This window comes from Typopeltis vanoorti, chromosome 1 (genome assembly GCF_054136105.1).
Source record: "Typopeltis vanoorti isolate ZY-2024b chromosome 1, IOZ_Tvanoo_1.0, whole genome shotgun sequence".
Classification (NCBI taxonomy): domain Eukaryota; kingdom Metazoa; phylum Arthropoda; class Arachnida; order Uropygi; family Thelyphonidae; genus Typopeltis; species Typopeltis vanoorti.
The window spans coordinates 168,576,316-168,593,137 of record NC_143549.1 but is presented as its reverse complement, the minus strand read 5'-3'; the positions used below and the strand labels follow the sequence as shown (position 1 = coordinate 168,593,137).

General features: G+C 37.4%; 1 protein-coding gene across 1 annotated transcript in view; it reads right to left on the bottom strand.

Annotated features, from left to right (window-relative positions):
• LOC150110632 (WD repeat-containing protein 47-like) overlaps window positions 1-16,822 on the bottom strand; it is a 264,760-nt gene that overhangs the window by 195,744 nt on the left and 52,194 nt on the right. Inside the window, exon 2 of the mRNA XM_090403442.1 lies at window positions 1,221-2,936. Coding sequence (XP_090259568.1) covers window positions 1,221-2,936 — 1,716 coding nt within the window. The remainder of the gene's footprint in view (window positions 1-1,220; window positions 2,937-16,822) is intronic.

The following is a 16,822-nucleotide window of genomic DNA, read 5'->3' as shown; positions in this document are numbered from 1 at the left end:
ATTTGTGGTTAATGAGAAAAAAAAAACTATTCAAAGAAGAAATTAGATCGACATAACTGCGATTAGCAAAAGGATCCCATTTTATCAGTCAGTAGAAGCAAGTTACGACATACACGCATAAATATAACCAAAACAATACTGAATTCCAATATGTTCTTCTGAATGTTAATTAATACGTTAATTTATTAATAATGTTTATGACTGTCTTTAACGTACCCATGGTAATAATTTACTATAGGTTTACAACCTTTTTGTGGGTAGGAGTCATATTTCATTATTCAAGTTTCTTTTATTAAAAAGAAATTTTAATAAAAGAAATTTAAAAAGGTTTCAGAATAGCCGTGTAGACAAAATATATACAACGAACTTGACTGGTTCTACAGATATTCGCTGCCGTGTCCAAACTGAGCGTGACACTGACAAAACTAAAGAACGTACGATCTTTCCTATTTGTATAAAGCAGCTACACTTAGAAGCAAGTTCGAAATGATTCATTAGCTGTTTTGTGGAATAATAATAATATGTGTTTCCTCCAGTTTCCTGAAAGAAAAATTCTTCCATCTCCGTATACGACCGTCTAACTTACCTTAATTATTTAGCAACAATTGAAGCAATTCACACACACACACACAGGGCCGGTCTTCTCTATAAAGGGACCCGGGTGTAAAACCTCTTTCCTGCAAATGATTTTGGCACAGGAAAACAAAAAAAAACACATTCGAAATATAATACGTTTCCGCAAATGTGTACCAACTGTACCCGCTCGACGTGGGACCCGGGTGCAATGACAGTCACACACACACACACACACACACACACACACACACACACACACACACACACACACACACACACACACACACACACACACACACAGACAGAGATCCTATCCGAGTGTAGCTGTCTTTGTAAAATCAGTGATTAAACGTAGCGAACAGCTTGAGTGACAGACTTTTAACCACAAACTATTAAGCAATAATTGTACGAGTAATATGGAGATTAATTAAGTTAACAGAATCTTAAAGATAAATAATATTTATCATGCACTACAATACTGTTAGCGAATTCCATTAATTAGGCAAAACATTTTGTGGTACTTTTGCAGCAGCAGCTATTAGTCGAATTCAAAAAAGTTAAGGAACTGTATCACTGTCAAGTACTCGTACAGTAGAAACATTTTAAATTATACAATAAATAAATTTTAACTGAATAATACTTACCTTGATGTCAATGTTGACGAAGCAGTAAACACAGACTGTTGTTCCAAAGCTAAGCTTTTTCTTCTTGAGTGTGACACGTCTGAAATTAAGTCAATTTGTGAATCTGATGCACTGGGAATATTCTTATTTTCAGGATGTGGTTCATCAGGATCAGAAGTTATAACTAGATTTTTACTTTCTTTTTCTTCTTTATATAAAACTGACGGAATCTGAATATCTTGATTACCGAATTTTCTGTTAAGCAGGTCATCAGTCTCCTCTGAGTAACCTGGTGCATTGGCTGCTGAATGGTGACTATCATCAACAGGTAAAGAGGTGCACTGATTCTGAGCCTCGAGTGAATCATCTCCGGCACTAATCTCCTCTAAAAGTTTTCGCCTTATTTGTTCTTGGTTTTCAAGCTTCTGCATTAGAGCTTCTTTTTGTACTTTAAATTTGTGTAGCATTTCTGACGTAATACTGTGGTCTGAAGCATCCACTGTCTTTTCAGAAGAATCCCGAATAAACAACTTATCAGTTTTACTTTTCATTTCTGAATTATACACACTACTTCCAAATTCGCTTTTCAGGCACTCAATTTGTGAGCCAGAGTTCACAGTTAAGCTCTTTTTGCTTACTAAGCAATGATCTGCATTACTATTTGGATTCTTACACACATCGTTTTGAAGAATGCCCAAATACATATTTGATTCACCGCCTAACATTACACTGCAACTTTGGAATTTCTCGCTACTTTTATCATTACGACTGAAAGTCGAAGGTCTTTGAAATGTGCTTGAAATATTTTCGTTAGGAATCTGTGAACACACTGGTCCTGGATAAAGCTTTGTAAATGGTGTGACTGAATATGGATAGATGCATGGTCTAATAGGGATTAAAAGTATCTGCTCAGCCCAAGACGCTTCAAGTGGGGGTTTACAGAGTCTTTTGACGTCAATAGAAACGGCTTTCTGTTTGAAAGAACTCGTGAAGACTTTCTGAGGCAGCGAATGCAACCATGAATAGAGACTTAAATCAGTTGCACTGAAACCATCTGATAAGAGACTCCCAAACTTGGCTTCCTTCTTTTCTGATGATAATGCCCGCTGTTGACAATACTTTTCAGAGGATTCATAAAAAATACCCTTCAGAATAAGATCTAATAGTCTATCTCTCTTTGCAGTTCTTTCTGTTTTCCGTTCATGTTCGCCAATAAACTTTTCAACTAGGGGATATACTTCTTGGAAGCATTTCAGTCTTGCACTAAATGGATTCCAATTTTTAAAATCTGGGTGATCAGTTAGTTTGCCAAATTTCAACAAGCTGACCAGACTGTTGTATTTATCAACAGAGGAACTGTATCTCCCGAGTTGTTCCAGACATTTTACTATTTCTTGGGCTAGACTTTTATCTTGAGCAGATCCTACTTCAGATAATATGCATAACAGTTCGAAATACTTATGTTTAGAAATCTTATAGGAGAACTGTCTTCTATCAAAGCCTTCTAAATTATTTAATGGTTGAATAAATTCAAAAACATCATTCCACTGTCCATCTAGAATCAACTGTCTCAGTAAAAGCATATCGGCTGAATAAGAGCCATTGATTATGCCACTTTCTCTTTCTAAAATTGACTGAGAAAGAACAAGTTCACGATTGGATAGGAATTCTAAAATGAGCTTAATGATATCATCTTCTTTAATAGCAAAATATTCTGAGGACATTTTGATTTTATATCTGTAAGAAATAAACAAAATATTCAGAAATGGAATATGAAAAATATGAATCCTTTTATTACAGGAAATAAGTGCACGAAGTCATTTTTTTCTCTCAGTATTTTCAAATAACTTAAATGAAAGGAAAACTGCACATATTTTCTCCTAAATCCTGAAGTCATATTATTACATTTCTGCTATAAAATATACAGAATAATACTAAAAACATATAAAGATAGTTAGTGGCGCACTTAGGGGGAAGACTCCCCTAAAAAAGAAAAAGGAAAAAAACACTAGAAAAAATTTCCAAAAATCTTTTCCTAATTAAAATTAATGATTTTTATTTATGTTTTTTTATTTATCTATACGAACTATGACAGATGCTCAGTCATAGTTCGTATAGAATACTAGTGTGTATTCTCAAATCGTCTACTCAACTCCCCCCCCCCCCCCAAGATTAAACCCTGAGTGCCCCACTGATCATAGTTAGAAAATGTTCATACAAAGATTCAACTTTCTGTCTAAAATTAACCAGAAAAATGAAGTATACAGCCCAGTAATATATATACTGTATTTATAGATTTTGAACAAATATTTTAGTTAAAATATCACACGAGGACATTATTTAAGAGCGCTGAAACATATACATGAACATGAGGATAATGAAATAAAATAAGATTAAACTCTGCCTTATCATCTTCGAAAGAAATTACCTAAGGATTATGTACACACTTATTATACTACTCCAACTTTATCTTTACCACGAGTTGCCTCAGACTTGAACTACGTTCAGGCGCAAACTTGACTTACTTGTCTGTTCGCTTACTTGGGAAAAAAGGATTAAAACCTAGCTTATAAAATTGCTCGGTATCTTTAACATAATACACCCAAGTTAAAAAAACTTTCCACACACACACACACACACACACACACCATGGCTGTTAATGAAAATAATAAAATTTTGGATCAAGTTAATTGTTTTATTTATCCAATTCCTAGTACAAGCAGTCCAAATTACATAAAAACATTATATACGAACTAAGTGAATGCAAGCATTTGGGTTGGATAATTATCCAACCCAAATGCTTGCACACTTTAGAAACTTCGATTATAATCGAAGTTTCTAAAAAAACGACAGTGAATCTGCTTCATTTTGGAACACTAATCAGTTGGCTAAGTATGCTTGGTTTGGTATTAATTATGTCCAATGCAACTAAGGATATGTATATTATATTATTAATTGTGTATTCTTTGGCCGGTCTACCTCCTCCTTAGGATGAAACATACTTCCACCTTCGTATGAGACAAATTCCTTTCAACTGAAAAGCCACGGTATACTTTGATAAACTTAAATGCTTTGTATAGTCCAAGCAAAGGCTATATATATGTATATATATTTATATATTCTTAAAAGATCATCCGATCTTGAATGGAATATATATTAAACTTAAAAGAGATATGCTTCTATAGGGGATGATTTTTTTTTTCTTTGAGTATATTATAAAACCACTCACAAAATAGTGAAAAAAAAAAAAAAGCAGCAGCAAATGAAATATATATTTTTAGAAGCTCCTAATTACTGTAGCTTATTAATTTCTTTCCCTTCCTCCTTCCCCCTATCAGGTTGCTACTGCTGTCGAAGTGTGTGTAATTTCCTTTCGAGAATGTAATTGCTATCCTAAGAAGAGCCTAATACAGTGCAAGTTTCCACAGGAACAATTGACAGGACTATAATAGTCCTGTCAACCATTCCTGTTATTATAAGCAACACAAGTAATGACAGTGAGTATCGGAAGTAGTTAGAGCTCCAGAATTAATAGTTCTGTTAGACATACATGTGTGTGTGTGTGTGTATATATATATATAGGCGTTAGTCCCTTTCAAGAAATCACAGTAAAATGATACTGTGAATTTTTAATTAAAAAACAAAAAGAAGGAAAATCCATCGCTTTTTTAAAAAATATATATAATACAAATAAAAACACACATTCAGTGAAAACAAGCCATGCTAAAAAAAAATAGAAGTATTTTACAATCAGCCAGCCTGGTGGACGAGTGGGGTTAGCATACCCGTTTTCCAACTAACAGGCTGCGAGTTTCAATCCCTCCCTGGCCATGGATGTTTATGATTGTCTTTAGGTGGGAGGTGAATCGTTCACTGCGAGACCACTTCCACGCTTATTAGAGGACTGAAGTGGTTTAAAAACTTCATGTTTGGTCCCTAGAGCAGTGTTTATGGACTATGTAAAAAATAAATTAATATTATAAAAATAAAAGAAAATAAAATCATTAGCCCAATCACAGTACAAAACAGGCTTTCAAATAACCTTTCATGGGAAAGCAAAAAAAAAAAAAAACCTCCTCTCATCATATAATCTAGAACCAATACACTTCACAGCCATCCCAACCTTCATTCTAGCCAAATAAAACATGACTAACTTCTATCTCACAAAAAACTTTTTTTGAGATTTATTTATATATTTATTCTTATGGCAAAAGGAATACAGAATAGCTACAAGTCAATGTCCAGTCTGGAAAGCCAATCCAAGGCCTCTTCGATCACCTTGTGGATGTTCTGTAGGCCACCGTGAAATTGGCGACTTGGGCAGTCGTTCACAACAAAAGTAATTGTCTGTGCCACAGAAGAACAATCACAATAAGAGTGGTCTCCATTTATGTAGTAGGTAGCCACATCTGCCCTGGTTAGTTCTGATCCTGTTGATTGATGACCAAATCTTTCTAGGAAGAGCAAAACCAGGCTGCAGAGCACAGGGATCTTTGAAACCGTTTGTTGGGAGATTGTTGGACCAGTATTCTCTCCACATGTCAGGTGTTGATGGCAGGGCAGCTGAAGAGAGTTCGTCCATGGACCAGAAAGGCTTTCTAGATTTTAGGTGAACACTAGGTGGATTTATGAGAGGCTGGTGCAGGGGCAGGAGTGGGTTGCTCATTGCTTTATTAAATTCTTTAACTGAGGCTTGTCTTCTCCGTATGTTTGGTGGAGCAATGTTAGATAGGACAGGCAGCAAGGAGAGAGGGGTGCTTCTCACTGCCCCACTAATTGTGCACAAGGTAGAGTTTAGCTGGGTGTCTATAATGTTAGTGTGTGCACTTCTTTCCCAGACAGGGGCACAATATTCTGCTGCAGAGAATGCGACGGCTAGTGCAGACGACCTTAGGACTTCTGCACCACAACCCCAGATTTTTCCGGCAAGCCTTGAAACGATATTGTTTCTTGTTTTGATTTTGTTGGACAGGTTGGTGATGTGCCTTTTATAGGTTAGGCTTCTGTTCAGGCTCAATCCAAGGTATTTCTGATGAGGCTCGTGATCTATCATTTTTCCACAGAAAGAAGGTTGAGGTGTCAATTTGCCTCTGCATTGTTCAGATGAAATACTGTGGACACAGTTTTTGTTGGTTTTGGCATCCACTGGTTGAAGTACTCCAGGATGTTCTGGTATGTGTTCAAGGTTGACTCCAGGTTGGCAAAGGAGGTAGATTAGATCGCTAGGTCAACAGTGCACATATACAAGTTTTGTTTAGCAAACAGAACTGGCATGCCTTGTCTTTAATGTCTTTCCTGGATTTGAATATCTGGCTAATATGAAGAAAAGCAGTTGTGCAGTATACATTTGCAGTATACATGTTATGATAAGTGATGACCTATGTCCTCTAAGAGTGGAGGCTTTGGAAGGAAGTGAGACAAATGATTTTGAGAGCGTATGGTGTGAGGTAGAGGTAGGCAAGACAGGATATTTAGTGGGGTGTTGCTACAGACCCAAGAACACAGAGGATGGGGACCAGGAGATGTTTAGACAGCTAAGTTTGGCAAGTGCAAGAAGAATGACTGTTATGGGAGATTTTAACTACAGTAGTATAAATTGGAGAGAGGAAGATGCATGTAGCAATAGGGGAATGGAATTTCTAGAATTCTTGAGGGACAAATGTCTTAGGCAACATGTAACAGAGGGAACAAGAGGTTCAAGAGTTTGAGATTTGGTTATAGCATCAGAAGAGTTGATAATAACTGAGTTGACATCTCTCCCATCAGTTGGAGAGAGTGACCATATGGTTTTGATTTGGAAAATGAATAGACATGCAGGAGTATCAAAGAGACGGGAACTTATGTGGAATTATAATAGTCTTACAGGTCAACTTCGGGAAGTTTCATGGAGGGAGGAATTGGAAGGCCGGGATATCATTAGTGCGTGGGAAATTGTGAAACAATATTTGTTAGCAGCAATGGTAAGTTGTATACCACGAGTGAAGAAGAGGACACAATTTGGAGTAAAGTGGATGACAAACAATATTAAACTGAATTGCATCCGAAAAAGAGGCTATGGAAGAGATATAAGGAGACAGGTGAAGAGAGGATGCATGAAGAATATAAGACACAGGCCAGAAGAGTGACTAGTGTGGTAAGGAAAGCGAAACTGGAATATCAGAGGAGATTGGCCCTAAGATCCAAAGAAAATCGTAGGGAATTTTTTAGCTATGTGGCCAGTAGGAGGAGAAATGACTGTGGAAGAATGATATTGTGGGATAAAAATGGGAATAGAGGGACTGATGCCGAGGACATAGTGGAATTGTTCAATGAACACTTTATTGGAGTATTTCATCCTAGAAGAGTCAGTTTTAATGCTAGAGGGATAGGGCTGGTTCGAGGTTTAGAAGTACAGGAGGAGAGTGTGTTTCAGATACTGAGTACTCTGGATGTCAGTAAAGCTTTGGCACTGGATGGTATTTCACCACGAGTTTTGAGAGAATGTGCTAGGGAACTGACAGTGCCTTTAACCTGGCTTTTCAATGAAAGTCTGGCTTCGGCAAAGGTGACCAGGGAATGGAAGGAAGGTAAGATAGTGCCATTGCATTTGGGCAGTAGCAGACTGGAAGTGTCTAATTATAGGCCAGTCTGTGTGTCATCAGTAGTTGTTAAGATCTTGGAGAAAGTAGTGAGGGACCGTACACAGCATTGGGCAGATGAGGGTAATGTTATCTGTGAGAGTCGACATGGATTTGTGAAAGGGCGCTCTTGTTTTAGCAATATGCTAGCCTTTTATAATAAAGTTACAAGAACATTAGATGAGGGAAAGGCATATACTGCAATTTTCTTAGACTTAGCAAAGGCATTTGACAGGGTGCCACATTATAAGCTGATAATTAAGTTGCAGCACATGGGTCTGGATGTCAGAGTAGTCAACTGGATTCAGGATTGGCTGTCTGATAGGTATCAGAGAGTTGTGTATGGTGGAGCAGTTTCAAGAAGTCAGAGGGTTACAAGTGGGCTCCCACAGGACTCAGTACTAGGACCTATATTGTTTAACCTTTATATCAATGACATTGCCAGTGGATTGCAAGGGGATATTCAGTTGTTTGCGGATGATGTGAAGCTGGGAAGGATTATTAGTAATAGTGCAGATGTGGTAGCCCTGCAAGAGGATTTGAATAAGCTAGATAGATGGGCAAATGAATGGGGGTATCAGTTCAATGCAGCAAAATGTAATGTCTTGAGGTTTGGGAAACATCAATAGGATGCTGCATACTCCATGGGAGGAGTTATACTGGAGGAAGTAGGGGAGACAAGAGATCTGGGGTTGATGATTGATAGAAATCTGAAGTTTAGGGGAGATATTGCAAAGGTGGTGAAGGTAACACAGAGGATTGCTGCAATTATGAGAAGGACACTGACCTGCAGAGATAAGAGGGTTATCATTCCATTGTACAAGTCTCTGATCAGACCACACTTGGACTATTGTTCTCAGATTTGGTCCCAAGGATTTGAAGGGGATAAATTAACTGTGGAAAGGATACAAAGACGGATGACAAAGATGGTTTCAGGACTGTACAAGGATAGTTATGAGGATTGGCTGAGGGAATGTGGACTGCAGAGTTTGGTGGATAGAAGGAGAGGTGATATGATTGAGACTTTAAACTGTTGAGAGGTGGTTACAGGGTTGACACTGGGGAGTTCTTTCGCTTGGTTGAACAGCGGGAAGGAGTGATGACAAGAGGCCATCCCTGGAAGTTGCAAAAGGAAACTGTGAGCAAGAGGGTGAGGAGTGGTTTCTTTGCATGGAGGGTGGTTGAACCGTGGAATGCACTGCCTGATGGAGTGGTGAGAGTGAGAACGGTCAATGAGTTTAAGGAGTGGTATGATAGACTTTGTGTTTCTTAGGGGGGGGGACCTCCCCTCAATGAGTCTTGACAGACTTTATATTCTTAGGAAGGACCTCCCACGATGAGTCCTTTGACTCCATGGAGGACTGAATAATAATAATAATAATAATTTCAGCTTATATAATTAAGAATACTCCATGAGCAGTACAAAGTGCAAGAAAGAAAAGTGATAGTTTGGTAAGAAGGGCTAAATCAGATTCAGAGAGAAAATTAGCTTAGCAGGCCAAAGTAAATCCATAAGTTTTTTGTTATGGAGCAAGTAAGAGGGAAATTGACTAGGGTAAGATGCCTTTAATCAATGTTGATGTTAGGAAAGTGATGGAGGCAAAAGAAATAATTGAGTTGCAAAGTGATCACTTTTCAAAGGTGCATCATCTAGGTGGAGATTTTGTTGTTGCTGATGTGACAGCAATATATGTCAAAATTGAAGTAGATGAACAGAATATGTTCGGCATATTGAAAGATATTAATGTGAATACAGTATTGAGTAGAACTAGATGGCATGTCATCCCATGTATTATGCGAATGTGCAAGAGAAATGGCAGTGTTACTGATGAAGTTGTTCAAGCTAAGTCTCAGCTCTGGCAAGATTCCAAGGGAAAGAGGATAAGATAGTTCCATTACATAAAAGTAGCTTCAAGAGAGAAGTAGTAAATTACAGACCAATTCATATATCAGAAACGGTTGTTAAAGTACTGGAAAAGTTGGTTATAGCTACAATCTAATGGTATGTGGATAAAAATACAATACTAGGGGGTGTGATAAAGGTAACACCTACACCATGTTGCTACTGGACTGCACTTGGCAGAATATGACATGGAAAACCGTTATAAAAGTTGTAGCAAATGGGAACAGATATGAAGCTAGTAGCATGGATAGGGGAGTGGCCAGAATTTAGGAATGGACATATGGTACTTAATGAGGAAGTCACATTATTTTTTATGTGACTTCTATCTAGAAAGGATGTAAACCTATAGTAAATCAAAGGGTGGGCTACACTATCCCCCTAAAGCCTAGGTGTTTGGGAGGGGGGGGGGGCAGGGAATGTAGGTTAGTCTATGCAGTATTGAATCTAGTTATGTAATATAGATAAATAAATGCTAGATGTTAAAGTTCTTCATTGTCTATTAGCAAATCTAGTCAAAGAATTCTATGAGAACTACTCATGACCACCAGAGAAAATATTTTCTGAAGGGTGGAGGGAGGATTTGAATTTTTTTTTTAAATTCTGAGGCCATCCAAATCCCCCTTCCTCTATTTCAGAAAAGATTTTCTCTGGTGGTCATGAAACATGAAAACCAGATATTACAAATGCTGCAAGGATTTCCCCCCCCCCCCCCCTTGGTTCAATACTGCAATCAATCACCTTTCAAATCAATCCAGATATGTTTCCAGAGCATGATTGAAAAGGTATACTTCATGAAGGTAAAAAAACAGAGATATGATACGGAGCTAATATTATTCCTTTCTGATATGAGCTGACAGAACAGTCTTGCAAATGTATGGCAGATTTCAGGAGTTTGTGGATTGATTGGATTTATGTTCAACTCAAGTAAGGTCACAAAAATTAGGACAGAGTATTTTGTCTGTCATATTTACACAATCTCCTTCAACATAATGTTGAAGGGGACTGTGTAAAGAGGATAAATTTACCAGTCCTTCAAAACTAGCAGCATAGAATTTTTTTGTCTGTTGTCTCTGCCAACTTCAACCACATTCTCAATCTCCTATTCATGTTTAATCAAGTGCCTTGGTAGCAAAATGTTTGCTACCAAGGCATTGTTTCTGCAGGCTAAACAGGTGAAAATCACATGGAACAAAGTTGGAGCTGAGGTGGATGCTGAAGAAGTTTCTACTGAAGTTCTTGAATTCTCTTCAGGTTCCTGTAGCTCCTTTAGGTCCCACATTGTTATGCAGGAACAATTATCCTCTTAACAGTAGGCCTCAATATTTTCAGTGAATTAGATCCTGAAGTATCAATAAAATTTCAAAGTACAATGTAGCATTCATATTTTCATGATGCACAGTTTGCTGTGCATAGTGAAAATGTGAATGCCACAACAGCATGCTGTTTGACAACTGTATACTCCTTGAGCACAGTCAACATTTTGGACTGCTGAAAACAGCTACAAAACATGCAGAAGATATGCATCCATTAGACCATGCTGCTAGCTAGTGATGTACTAAAAATTATTTACTTCCAATGCATTTGTTCTGTTTTTGTTCTGGATCTACAGCTAGTTCCACTGATACCACTCACTCGATGTGATCTCTCCATGCTGGACTGGGGCCATTTCCCTTTCTGCTTCTTCATTTTAGAACCCTTTGCAATTCCATCTGTTTCCTTTTGATCCCTGATCATCCCATTACTTTCCTGCCTACACATTCTCTCACCTCCTCTTGGAGCATCCACCTTTCTCACGCTGTGTATCCCTGTCCACCCTGAGCCTCCCCGTTTCCCTGCTCCTCTTGCACACCCATTCTCTCATTATCTATACTCATACCACTCACTTCCACATTCATTTCCACTCCTTCAATCTCTCCTGTCTTACTCTCCTGCTCTTCCACATCACTCCCCTCTTGATCTGATTCATTCTCTCTATTCACTTCTCTACCTTCCAGCAGCAGTCTCTCCAAGCGACTCACACCATAACCACTCAAATGCAGTCCATCGCTCCCATACAGCTCACTTCGTCCCTCAAACTCATTCCACACATTAACAAACTGTACTCCCATCTCCTCACACATTTCAGCCAGAATATCATTCATAATCCTTGCTCTCCGCCTCATTTCACCACAATCATACCTAGGCAACACACTGACCACCCTTCCTGTCACACTATTCTCCTTTATCTTTCCAAGCAGTCTCCTGACATTCATTTTGACATGCTCTTTGTTCTCTCTCAAATCATTTGTTCCAATTAATACAATTAACTCTTTTGCTCGTTCCCGCCTCATGTTCAATGCCTCAATCACTCTACTCATTTTACCGCCTGGAAAACATACCTTGTGCATTTTATCCTCTAGCACACCTTTAATAATGGAGTCGCCATACAACGCCACTCGCTCATCTTTTGTTAACTCTTTCATGCCATCATGATTTATTTTAATAGTTTTGACCTGCATTCTCTTAATTTCATTCCGCATCCATTTCATTTCTTGCTTCATCCAATCCAATTCACCTTCTGAACCTCGCGACACATTCACTCTATCATTAAATCTTTCTAACTTTCTAACTCTCGACCCTCTCTTCTCACTTTCCCTCTCATTCATCCTTCTTTGTTTCCGTACTTTCGGTCCAACATACGTCCAACTTTCACTGTCATTCTTCTCACTTTCACTCTCACATATCTTTCTTTGTTTCCGTACTTTCGGACTAACATGCGTCCAACTTTCGCTATCATTCTTTTCACTTTTACTGTCATTCATCTTTCTTTGGTTTAGTACTTTCGTTCCAACATGCGTCCAACTTTCGCCATCAGTCATTCTTTTTTCGCTATCATTCATTCTTTCGATTTTTTTTACTTGCGGTTTCTGCACCACGCCATTTCTACTTTCATTCGTTCTCTATTCATGTTCTCTACTTATGTCAATATGCTGCCAGTCTATCTCAGCAATCTAACCAGTGATGAATTAAATGTTCTTGTCAAGGGATATATTTTTGCTATTACCAAATATTTCTATATTTAGATTTCTTAGACAATGCTGAGTAGAACTATATTATACTTACCTAGAGTATTATATTAATATTTTCACTGTTATTTTACCCAAGCGTGAGCAAACAAAAGTTTGCAAGTGAAAAAACTTCCTGACTAGGGTACTTGTATACAGATAGATAGCAGACAACTTTTCATCAAATCTATTTTTTTGCCCTTATCAAGGTTCTGTTAGTAGGAGTTAGACCAGTGGAGATACCAGAGTTAAATCAATGGCAGATTGATTTGGTTGCCATTTCAGATGAGATTAAATGCTATGAAACCAGTATATTAGGTTTATTACATATATGTTCTCTGATCACTTATTTACTTGCTTTAGTATTTTTTAATGCAGTTGACACCTATGGATAGTTGAGAACTATGCACATAATGTTATTAAATATCTTGCATTAGTAATATGAATATGCACTGAAAAGATTCACGTAAATAAATGCAACTGAAACATTTATATACATTCTTCAAAGCTACAGATAACTTTATATACATGGTCAAAGCATTTTGATTTTGTTAAATAATGATGAATACCTCCTACATAAGTACTAATTGCCAGCAGAATTCAAATCCTTGACCTTTGCCAAGAAGCAATTTGTGGCATATTTCTGTGTCCTATTATAAGTCTTTGCAACTGTGCTATGTACAGTGTCAAAAAACTGGGCAGAATATATATGCACAAATTTTGGGGAAAGCATAAGTAGCACCCAATGTTTATCAAATACAAATAATAAAACCAAGATTACAAAAATAATCTTGGTTTTTCTGGTGAAATTATAAAAGTGTAAATTATAAAAATAGTTTTGGTGTTTGAACCAACTATCTGCTTAAAAACTTTGATCTCTATTGCTAATTCAGTTTCTGATGCAGGTTACCAACTGAAGAGAGGAGGTTTATAAGTTCAACTGTAACTGTCAAATAGAAGGTGATAATTTCCAACTTTAACTTGGAGATAGAGAAATTCTCATGGTAGTGTCTTTTTTTCTAGATATCATCTTCAACTCTTTTTTTTTTTGCATAAAATTGTGAAATGACCACTTTTGATTCTCATTTCAATAACTAATACTATGTTACAATCATACAAATAATTATGCTGACATAACAATTATTTCAGCAGGTGCACTAAATACCTTTGCTCTTCAGACATTCATGAATTCAACACATAAGATAAAGATGCCATGAAATTATATTCTTGATTTCATCCTATAATCAAGTGTAAGCAAACAAAATCTGCATGTGAAGTAACTTCACAACTGAGCTACTTGTATATAGAGGCTAATGACTTCAAAACAAACTGTCTTATTATCCCATAATGCAAGGGACATATCCATACAGACATGTATAATACTATGCGTTATGAGAAGGAGTCACTACCCAGACTGATTTTGATGTTTATTGAGGTCTCATTAGTGGGAGCCAGACCTAGAAGAGGGTCTGGGGATATTAAGGGAATTGATATCATCAGCCTCTATGTACAAGTAGCCGAGTTGTGAAGTTACTTCACATACAAACTTTGTTTGTTTTCACTTGAATAAAGGATGAGACCAATAATATAATTTCTTGACATCTTTAACTTATAACCAAGTGAAAAAAAAACTTTCAAAAACTAGCTCTAATCCAGAGTATTTTAGTAATAAGATGCGACTCCTTTTGACTTCGTGTATATGGGAAATATATGATTTCTATTACTTCAACTTTAGTATTTCTTCTGGGTCTGGCTCACACTGATGCAGTTTTTTTGCTGTGGATGTGGAAAGTCTGCTGAATGCTTTTCCCTGGGATTCATATGAGCAGCTCTGCTCAGTTGTAGGGTGGGCCTGCTACTGGGTGGAGCTACTGCTGAGGGTTCTGCTTGATAGCATCAGCCTCTCATTGAGTAGAACCACTGCTGAGTATTGAGCTAAATAATCCTTCAGGTCACTTCACTCGTGGTGGGGTTATTAAGGATTGCACGATCCTTAATAATTTTTTGAGAGGTATCATTGCACATAAACAGTTGTGTTGAAGTGGGAAGACTGCTGAAGTGGTCTTATGGCTGCTTTGGTAGATGCTTTTCCCTGGATTATGAGGGCTCAGCTTGATGGTGGGGTGAGTGAGCCTGCCACTGAGTGGAACCACCACTGAGTTAAATGATTCTTTACTCATTGTTGAGTGATCTGAGGGATTGCCTGAGTTTTTGGAGACCCTTCCCCCCCTTAACATTTACAAAAGTCAAAACTGGTCTTGGGGGCGGCCCCTTCCCATAATACATAGTACTACACATGTCTGTAAGGATATGTGCATCGCATTATGGGGTACAAAGGTAACTGATGGTAACTGAAGTCATTAGCCTCAAATATACAAGTAACCCAGTTGTGAAGTTACTTCACATGACAACTTTGTTTTCTTACATTTGAATAAAGGATGAGACAAAGAATATGATTTCTTGGCATATTACGTATAGCATAACCAAATGAAAACACTTTCAACAAATTCAACATATATATTATACAAGGTGCTTGCTTAATCATTTCTAACTTTACATGCTATTTCATGGTGCTATTTCAGCAAAAATTGATCCATATTTATCAATCAATTTTAGCAAAAAATAATATTTCTAGTTTTGTGGCATATTGACTAATTAATGAATGGAGACTCATGGAGGCCTCGAATAAAACTGGAAATGTTCCACACCAATGAGCTAGCTCATTTAACAGTTAAATCAGAAAATGCCAGTAATGCATTATTATTATTACGTAACACCTCCAGGGAGTCCAAAGACTCACTGGGGGAGGGCGCCTACTCTAAAGCTGTCTCCGCCCCTCAGTTCACCAAATACATCCATGCCATCTATAATTCACTACTGCCAATATTTCCACAGACAATCACAAACATCCATATCCACAGCAGGATTTGAACCCGCAGCCTTTTAGTTGGAGAGCGGATAAGCTGACCACTCGACCAACCATGCCGGCATATTATCTTTGGTTCAGTAGTATACTGAGATATTTGGTCTGCAATAACTTACTACTACAACAAGCTTTCAGTGGGTCTTTCTTGGGCTAACATACTATAGGTTTTCAACCTATTAGAGGATGGACTAACCATAAAAAACTAAAAAAAAAAATAACAGTAATAAAAAACACTCATTTGAAAGAGGATATCACTGATGGGAAAAGTTTCAATTATTTGGTCCATCATCCATTATTCTTAAATGATGCATCAGTAACTGATACACAAATTGTACTCAAGTCTGCAGGATGATAAGTAGAGAGAAATGCTAAGCCCCTCCACTGATGTCAGCAGAGTGTTGCAGATTTCTTTCTTCCTTTACATCCCATTTAAAATACTTGTTTTCTCCGCAGTGGGAAATACTGGAAATCTTGAGAATTTGGTATTAATTAATAAGGGCTGGAGGAAAGTTAGAAATATACATTCGTCACATTTTAATTCATGAACTTTTTTTTTTTTTTTGTAATATGGTTGCAGAATGATGCAAGGATAAAATCAAAAGTAGTTACCGGAATGACCTAGCCCATTGCAAGAACCTGATAAAGCGTTTATATATTCAATGCAAGCTACCTTACTGCTACAAGACACACTATGAAGGTCATATATGCTGGGATTCTAGTAGAAGTTTCCTAGTTCTGTCTGGTATCACTTATCGTATCCTGATTTAGACTCATGTGTAGACTCACACTTTTTGCTATGTAGGCATTTGAAACTGAAATCCCTATGGAATAGGTTGGTTACTCCTTATTCCAGGAGTGTCTAATGTCTGTAGAAGGGTATCACTTATAAAGTTTGAAAATATGGATAACCAACTAAAAAATTCTATATTGGTGTGTGTTTCAATTTCATTTTACAATATACTGACTTCTCATTGTCCTTTCCACTTATATTCAAAAACAAACTCCAGAAAGTTTCAGTCCTTTGTCTTTTCCCTCAACAGATCTAAGAATCACAGGCATAACCATTTAAGCAGATGGCATTAAATGGCTATTTGTTTGTCATCACTAAAGATGTTGCAAACCCATTTTAGACT